Source organism: Octopus sinensis, linkage group LG19 (assembly GCF_006345805.1).
Source record: "Octopus sinensis linkage group LG19, ASM634580v1, whole genome shotgun sequence".
Lineage (NCBI taxonomy): Eukaryota > Metazoa > Mollusca > Cephalopoda > Octopoda > Octopodidae > Octopus > Octopus sinensis.
Genome location: NC_043015.1, coordinates 43,713,398 through 43,723,397, shown reverse-complemented (window position 1 = coordinate 43,723,397; position 10,000 = coordinate 43,713,398). Strand labels below are relative to the sequence as shown.

Here is a 10,000-nt window from a genome sequence, read left to right as displayed (position 1 = left end):
ACGATGCTAGATGTACCGCAGTGTAACCTGAATATAATTTTTTCCACTATACTTTTAGCTATATTTTTAATTTCAGTTGTGCCGCTGAATTTTTGATAAGAATATAAGTGTACCGCAAGTGAAAAAAGGCTGCGGTGCACTGTTATAGAGCACCAAACTGGAATATTTAGAGAATTTAATATCTAAAGAAAGCCAAATTCCGGTTTTGCTATCGATGACACAGAACTCAATGAGGTGATTTCTTGTACAGTGGATCATGTATTACCAACGATAAGAAAATCGTTCTCTCCTTTACATCCAAAGGATTGCCTGAGATCCCTATAAGAAGCTTCAAAATTACCGGTAATGAAATATAATAGAACGTTTTAATGTGAAAAAGGCTTGCGTTCTTCAGAGAATGTGTAGTGTGTATCGAGCTTTATGGATCCAAACCCTCAACAATGAAGAAGATACTTAAGGCTTACACTGACAGTACATACAAGTTTTTGTGGGGGATCAAATTATCTCATGGTGTAAGCACAGGATGAAAGAGAAGATTCTTGAAAACACATTTCACTCACTATTGTTGCTCAACGCATTCTAAACTTCGCTGGCCACTGACATCCTGATAAACAACAGACCGTAGCTCGTTATATTTTGCAGACTTCCACTTCCTCATTGGGGATAAAAACCACTCACCTACATTAATGTTATTGACAGAGATTCACAACACAAAAGCGAGAAATTATAAAGCTAACAGGGGAAGAAATTCCTAGCACAGAATTGTGCGGCTCATCTTGGTCGTCAAAGTTTCAAATAAAAGAGTTTCGACCCGTTTTCAGTTTTCATGTAGCATCGGAATCAGTTACCCTCTCTTTACTCTTTTATTTGTTTCAGGCATTTGACAGCGGCCATACTGGAGCACCGCCTTTAGTCGAGCAAATCGACCCCAAGACTAATTCTTTGTAAGCCTAGTACTTATTCTATCGGTCTCTTTTTGCCGAACCGCTAAGTTACGGGGATGTAAACACACCAGCATCCGTTGCCAAGCGAATGTGGAGGGACAAACAGACACACAAACACACACACATATATATATACATATATACGACAGGCTTCTTTCAGTTTCCGTCTACCAAATCCACTCACAAGGCTTTGGTCGGCACGAGGCTATAGTAGAAGACATTTGCCCAAGGTGCCACACAGTTGAACTAAACCCGGAACCATGTGGTTTGTAAGCAAGCTACTTACCACACAGCCACTCCTGCGCCTATAAATATTTTCCTATACTATGTGGCCGTTTAAACTATACCAGTAATTGCATGAGGTCGATGCGATCTTCTATACATTACCTTCGGTTTCAATTGATCATGAACATAGTTAAGAAATTGTTAATTATTTTCACAGTCAAGTTCTAAAGTCGAATCTAAACCAACGCAATGTTTCTGAGTGTGCGTGTGTGAGTGTGTCTGTATGTGTGTGTTTGTCTTTGTGTGTATATATCTGTGAATGTGTGTGTGTGTACATATGTACGTGTGTGAGCATGTGCATGCGTGTATATGTATGTGTATGTGCGTGTGCCTGTGTGTGTACCTGTCTCTGTGTGTATGTGTCTGTGCATGTGTAAGTACATGTGTGTATATGTGTGTATGTGTGTGTGTGTGTGTCTGTGTGAGTATGTGTCTGTGTATGCATGTGTACATGTGTGCGTGTGTGTGCATGTGCGTGTGAATGTATTTTTATGTGTGTGTGCCTGTGTGTGTGTGTATGTGTGTATATGAGTCTGCGTATGTGAATGTGTGTTTTTCTGTGCTTTTGTGTCTTTTTCCGACATACATACACACAGACACGTATATGTATATAAATGTATATATATATATATATATATATATATATATATACTTGCAGGTAAACAACAAGTGACGACCATTCTTATTATTTCGTAAATTGCATCGCGGTTTAATTTTCTGCAAACAATGCCATTTCGTTTTCTTCTTTTTTTATATATATTTTTTTCCTCAATTCTTTCAAATTTTGTTTGATTATTTTTTCTTCTTCTTCATTTTCTACTTCAGCTTTCATATTGACCACTTTACAAATCTGCAATGTGTTCTTCCGAAGATAATACACTGCGGTATCAAAATAATTTCGAAGCAATAATAAGCAATGAAATGAAATCTCTATGACACGATTTAAACACGGAACTGAGATTTTTGAACGGAAAGAATGAACAAAAGGAAACAAGAATTGCAAAGGAAAGAAGAAACACAATAAAAAGTACAACAAAACACAAAATACAAACTCTGGAACGAAATTTAATTTATAAGTTTTCTTTTGCTTCGAAATGACTATATGGCTTATAAATGAGGTGACATCTTATGATCTTGCTGGAAGTGTTTCGTTCGATTTCGTTTACCTCAAGAATCACTCATTGATTAACCTCGTCTCTGCATCACTATTTTCTAGATAGATACCGATGTGGATGTGTAGTTAAGAACTTTATTTTGCAATCATGTGGTTCCCGGTTCAATTCCACTGGGTCGCACCTTAGCCAAGTGTTTTCTACTATAACCACTGACCGATTAATGACATATAATTGGTATTAATAAATTCAGCAAACCATATAACGATATATAGATCGCTAATCTCTACATGATGATGTTCATTTTCTCTTTTTATTTTCTCTTATTCCTTTCTGTTGAAGAGCGTCGGCTCGAAACGTAAAAGACTTTTTCATTTTTCCCGAGCGTCAAACTTTCTTGTTCATACACGTTGTTCATACACCTGCCTCCGTCTTTTGTTTTTCTATAAATTTCAACTATATATATATACAGGGAGAGAATTCACAAAAAAAAACAAAAGACGAAGACAGGTGATGTAGAAAACAAACGGATGTATCAGTATAACGCTCAGGAATTTAAAAGAATCTTTAACGTGTCGAGCCTATATACACACACACAGATATACATATATATATATATAATATATATATATATATATATATATATATGCGTGTGTGTGTATATATATATATATATATATATATATATATATATTATATATGTATATATATATATACATACATTGTGTGTGTGTGTCTGAGTGTTTTCCCCCAATCCGCTGAATAATTGGCGTTGTTGTTTTAAGTCCGATTGAATAACTACCAGACTTTCAAATCAGAAGTTACTGGGGTCGATTTTTTTTACTAAACGAGTGATTCCCAAAAGGGGCTTTGAAGAAAAGTAGGGCGATAATGGAGCTGCCAACAGGAGGCAATGGATTTAAACAAAACCCCAAATAATGGATTAATTAAGTTAATTTTTATTTTTTTCAATTTTCTGTTTTCTGCAGAAAGTGGTCTATGTTTGCGGTAATACGCGGGGGTGGGTGTTAGGAATGTGGCTGGAGTGTCAAGAGGGCGGCAGTCCGAGAAAGTTTGGGAATCACCGGACTAAGCCTTTCAGTGCGGTGCCTCACTACCTTTGTAGTCAAATGTCTGAAACTAGTAAAAGAATACAAGAATACAGTACTTCTTCACACTATCGCGGTTCACTTATCGCGGTTTATTACTTCAGCTTACGATGGTACCTCCGTAGTGTTGTTTTGCATTTATAATGATATTAAATATATACAAATTATAAAAAGAATTTTAAAAATATACAGTACTGTTTCTACTTCGCGGATATTCACTTATCGCGGGAGGGTTCGGAATGTACCACCCGCGATAATCGAGGGATTACTGTAATAGAATAAGGGAATAATAGAATGCTACTGATACCGCTAACTTTACATCTGCCTCTCCTTTTGCCCTTGATACATTTACACTTACATTCTCTCTCTTTTCCTCTCTCCTTCTCCCTCTCTCTTTCTCTCTCTTCCTCTCTCTCTCACTCTCTCTTCTGTCTCTCACGCTGTATTTTTCTCTCATCTTCCCGATATATATATATCAGTGAGGAGATGCGCGAAGACTTAAGTCCAGTTCCACAAAAGCTTTTCGCTGCAGTTTGTCATGAAGAAAATATTCTACCCTTTATTCTTCCATTCCATTGACCTTTTTCAATTCATACACACACACACACACACACACACACACACACACACACACCACACACACGCACACACACAATTGCTTTCACAACACTGAAATGTCGAAGCCTGTCTCTATTCACACTCATCTGTTGACTTTAATGATGAAATATCACAAATTTCGGTCTTTTCTTTCAATCTACAGCATTTTACCTTTGAATTCTTTAATATTTGCTATCATTAACAGACCGTGTTCTTGCGGTGGAGAAGATGTAATTATATTAACATGCTTTATACACGGATGGATTGAATGCCACGCGATATTTTGTTGCTTCCGTTAACAACCGTAAGTTTTGAAATCTCTTACCCCACAATTCAATTTGTCTTTCATCTTTATGGGATCAATAAAGGCACTCTTAATAATATCGGGCATTCTATATGAACGACAGAGTCGTCTATTGAATAACGTGACCTACTGACTTATAGCTGAAGTCTGTATATGTGAGTAGAGGTAGGAAACAAGGAAAGGAAGAATTCCACCTTCAAACAAGTCGAAGTATGTTTGAGGATCGTTTGAGTCCTTTCTCCATGACAATAAATTGCAGTGAAAAACTTTTATAAATTCATATATCTGTCAACCATATTGGAACTGATCTTAAGTTTGAATTCTTGCCGATTTTTAAAGGAAAGATAAAGGTTAATAAATACTTGTCGTTACATTTATAATCAACCAAATATGAAACAGTTTGTTGCACAATGCGTCTCTATCTTTCCTTTAACTTGAAAATACCCACTTCCTAGAATTGACGTGGTTTCACAGCAAAGAATTCACCAAGGTATCTTTTTACGTCATCCAAGGAATTGAAATTTTTACCATTAAGACTATTCTGCAGAGACCTGAATAAGTGGAAATCCGAAGGAGCAATATCTGGTGAACATGGAGGGTGGGGTTACACATCCCAGCCGAGCTGCAGCAATTTTTGTCTGGTTCCCAAAGCATCAAGTGCCGAAAATGAACTTTCTTATCTTCCATTTTGAAGGGTTACAGAATTAACACGAGTTGTAAGAACATAAACCTTCTTCTACGAAAAGATAGCTTAAACTGTGCTCTAAATGGAGGTGTAGTCAAATCCTATTTTATGGACTCAACCATGTTATAAAATAAGTCGAAAGGTAAGCTGCTATAAATCGGCACAAACTTTCCGGACAACCCAATACATCTTGTGCGCACATCTGCTTCGCGAACGGATCGTTTCTCGCTTGGTGCGGTAGTCCACTTTAACTGCAGCGTTAATGTCCATGGATTGATTTCACTGGATATTTTGCCTACAGATGAGTCACTCCGTGGTGACGCTAAGATCCAAAAGAAGATGGAACCTACTAAGAGAAACGTATCGTTTCATAGATTTTAAGATTCGGATCTGACAGTTGAATACCGTATTTAATGAAATATTAGGGCTGTGAATTTGCAGAGTTGTTAGGGCGTAGCTATATAGTTATCACAAATAGTCTGAAAAATTCTGATGAATAGAAAAAGAAACGGAAAGTTGAGGTTACCAAAAGCACGCGGCTGTAAAGATTAAAGTACACACAAACTCTGAACTAGTTGGGCCTACTTTGTTATTCAAAGTTAATCTTTGGATAAATATATAATTCCAAAAGAAAGAGAATCGAAACACGCAAATATATCAGGTTATGATTCCAATATAATTTCGGTCTAAAACGAGATATAAGCCCAGGATTATAGAGTGTATATATATATATACATACACACTGACATATATACATACATACATACATACATACATACATACACACAGACATATATACATACATACTTACACACAGACATATATACATACATACAAACACACAGACATATATACATACATACATAAATACAGACAGACAGACATATATACATACATACATACACACAGACATACATACATACATACATACATACATACATACATACATACACACATACATACAACATACATACATACACACAGACATGTATACATACATACATACATACACACAGACATATATACATACATACATACATACACACAGACATATATACATACATACACACAGACATATATACATATATACATACATACACACAGACATATACATACATACATACATACATACATACATACATACATACATACATACATACATACATACATACATACATATCTACATACATACATACACACATAAATATATATAATGTAATCTATTATTTTTTCGCTGTATTGCGTGTTTGTTTCTTTTTTGCATCTGTGATTCTATTATTGATCTTCTGTATAATTGAAGATATATCCTTTAATCTGCTGATTTTCTTTTCACGAAATGAGAAGATACATTGCAGAACTTTTATCCTAACGAGTTATGTCCATTTATCCCCTGAAGCGACACATCTACACCATCGGATGCACCTAAACCAGTTGTTAAGTGTCCCACTGTTGTACAACGAAACTGTAAACCCATCCCGGTAAAATATGGTACCTTTGTCATAAGGTATCGAGATTAAGAGAATCAGCCATTCTAAAAGACCACAATGAACAATTTAATTTAGAATGGTTGATTCTGTCAATCTCGATACCTTATGACAAAGGCAAGGAATTCTGTCCTCTCTGTAATTCTGAACTATTTTTCATTATTTTTTTTTTAAATCCCCTAGTAAACACGGTTATAGAGCGTGCATACCGATGTAAACTTTGGCAGAAAACACACCTTTAGTTCATATAAATAATCTCTATCATTATATATAATTTAAACATTAATTTCCTTTATATTTAACATTCATTATAAATATTCCTCCTCTTTCTATAGGCTACTTCTGACGTTATATCATATAACGTTTTTTCAAACTATATTAATAGCGTTCAGTTAATCACAATACATACCCATCATTTTCTATAAAAATGTCTTATTGACGAGTTTCATTTCTTCACTTCCCTGAAGAGAAGAGTGCATTGTTTTACACCATTTATTCCTTTGGAATAATATCAGTGAAATCTTCGAAACATTGTCGAACTTAAAAGTGTTTAATTTATACCTGCGTTAATCTCCATTTATATATATATATCTATATATACATATATATATATAAGATATATATATATATATATATATATATATATAATATATATATTATGTGAAATAGAAAGATGAATAATCTTGTAGCAGATTAATCAATCGGATTTTGGTAAATTGTGCCTCTCGAAACACGTGTAGAATGAAATAAAACGATTTCTGTTCAATCTTCGTTCAGCTCCATTTCTTCAATTCACCAATAATATTTTATATATATATGCGTGTGTCGAAGCGTTCATACCCATACACTTACACGCAGGCACTCGCACATTTACACATATATGTGTGATTATAATTCTACGTTCACACGATAGTATGAACGTTCCACCACGTACATATATGTGCTTTTCTAGCAGTTTTGTATACTCCATTATTTGACACAACTAATATCAAAATTGCGCCGCCAATGGCGATCCCAGATTTGCAAAGCTTTAAGCGTCAGTTGACTTTTATAACTTTAAACTCTTCCACAAAAGGAATTGGGGTTTTAGTGTAGCACCACACAGCGCAAATTTTGTGAAGGTTCTGCTAGTTGATCACCTTTACAAACAAACAATTTAGCTTGTGCCAGAAGAGAATAGAAATATCAAACGCAAAATGTTAGTTAGTTAGTTAGTTAGTTAGTTAGTTAGTTTAATTTTGGCTCAAAAGCAAATAACAAGGCCATGTAGGGGGACATGGAGTTAAGTACAGGGTGGTGTTCATGTAAAGAGTTCACGCCACTTGAGGTCAAGGGAGGCTTTGAACAAAGCGGTCGTCGGCATCTTCACCATCTCGTCTGGCAGCTTGTTCCACGGATCCGCAACCCGGACGGAGAAAGCTCCTCTCCTTCGATTGAGATGAAATCGTCGCAGGTAGAGCTTTTCGGAATGACCCCGCAGCCGAGACTCTGGAGCAGGAGTGAAGAACAGTGAAGAAATGTATTTAAAAATGACTTACCCTTCCTTTCAAGATGGGGATTGCCAGTACAAAAGACAAGAACCATACAATTGTAATTACTATTCTTGCATGAGATATTGTGCACAAATATTTCGACTGCAGTGGATGCAATATAGCCATATACCTGTCAGATAAAGAAAAAAAAGAGAGGTATATATATATATATATATTATTGAAGGAAGCAGAAATCAAAATGGTACATGTCTATCTTCGTTTATCACGTTTGATTGGTTGTAAGAAAAAAATAGCGTATTATATGAATCAGTGATAAATGAATTGGTAGAAAAATGAGTTATAGGGAAAAATAGGTTTCGTTCCGAGGCCTAAGTTGTCCTGAGCATCGTGTATGGTTGCTGGGGGTTCTCTCTTTTGGTCTAAGTACAATCGTTGACTGATCGTCGAGTCGTGTTATTACAGATCAGTTCGTGAAAAGCGTAACGAGGCTTACAATGAGTTATATTGGATCGGTGATGAATGATCAATGATAAACAATGATAGATGCATATTTTTTTTATATTTTAGACTCAAACAAACAACACCAACCACTAAAGTATTTTTAAATGGCTGTTCGTCCAACATAGCAGCGAAAGCGTCTTCAAGTCATACTGTACTGCCTTAGATATGAAAAAGACAGATATGAATGTGTAGCCATTGATATTCGATATCAGGAAACTGATTGGGCATTGTTTGGAAAGCCGTTGACCGGGCGTTGATATACTCCATCAGGACTGACTGCGAGCGAAAAGGGTTAAAAGAAGGCTAACAATAGAATTAACAACAACAACAGTAAGAATAGTAATAAAGACAACAATAAGAACAACAGCAATGGCAACTGAATAGACAGTAGTTGCTTAAATAAATAAATAAATGAATAAATAGAAAAATGTAAGAGAGGAACATAAAGTGATTTTTAAGAAAGATATTAAAATGCTGAGATTTATTGGCGAAATAAGAAAGTCTTGATGGCTTTTCTTCTTATAGAGGCGAAAGAAGAATATTTCCTTAAAGCATAAATTTAATGATCTCGAAACGTCTGAAAAAGCTGATTTGATGTGCCAAGAACATAGCAATTTGTAAAAGAATTACGTATATATATATATAGGAACCACTGCTAAGTTGCTGTAATATATTTCGGTATTGTGCTGCTGCACTTTCCTAGAACCGATGGAGAAGTCAGACGGCGGTCGCTAAAACTGCTAGAAATAGCAATGAAATCTCCTCATGTATCACACTCTAGAATATTATATATTGAAGTAGCATATATTAAATAGTTTCGTTCCAGATACACTTAGCTAGAAAAGTAATGGACGGAAAGAGTGCTTCTGGAACCATAACTAATTCAGCTACCATATACTGACTGATGTAAAGTTAAGCAACAACAAAATCTACTACTACCACCACCACCACCAACACAAGCATTAGTTTTGACACCGTCATCGCTACTACTACTACTACTACTACTACTACTATTACTACTACTACTACTACTAATAATAATAATAATAATAAAATAATAATAATAATAACAACAATAATAATAATAATGATAATAATAAAACTACCATCACTACTAGTTTTACTAATACCATCACTACTACTACTACTACTACCACCACCACAATCACCACTGCCTCCACTAGTTTCACCACCGCCATCATTGCTACTACTACTACTACTACTACTACTACTACTATAACTACTAGTTTTACCATCACCATCACTACTACTACTACTAAACTACCACCAACACCACTACCACCACCACTACTTGCTCCATCATCGCAATCACTGCTACCACTACCACTACCACCAATACCACTGCCACAACTACTTTCACACCACCAACTCTACTACTACTACTACTACTAATCTATGTTGCAAATCATTTCACTTACGTGTTATATACTACCAGAATGGCATCATTCAAGTGAAGAGTACTGCA

The 10,000-nt window shown here is 35.5% G+C and overlaps 1 protein-coding gene across 1 annotated transcript in view; it reads right to left on the bottom strand.

Annotated features, from left to right (window-relative positions):
* LOC115222286 (pyroglutamylated RF-amide peptide receptor-like) overlaps positions 1-8,190 on the bottom strand; it is a 37,492-nt gene extending 29,302 nt beyond the window's left edge. The window contains exon 1 of the mRNA XM_029792460.2: positions 8,059-8,190. Within this exon, the coding sequence (XP_029648320.1) occupies positions 8,059-8,178 (120 nt within the window). The 5' untranslated portion in view covers positions 8,179-8,190. The remainder of the gene's footprint in view (positions 1-8,058) is intronic.
* Positions 8,191-10,000: the final 1,810 nt, after the last annotated feature.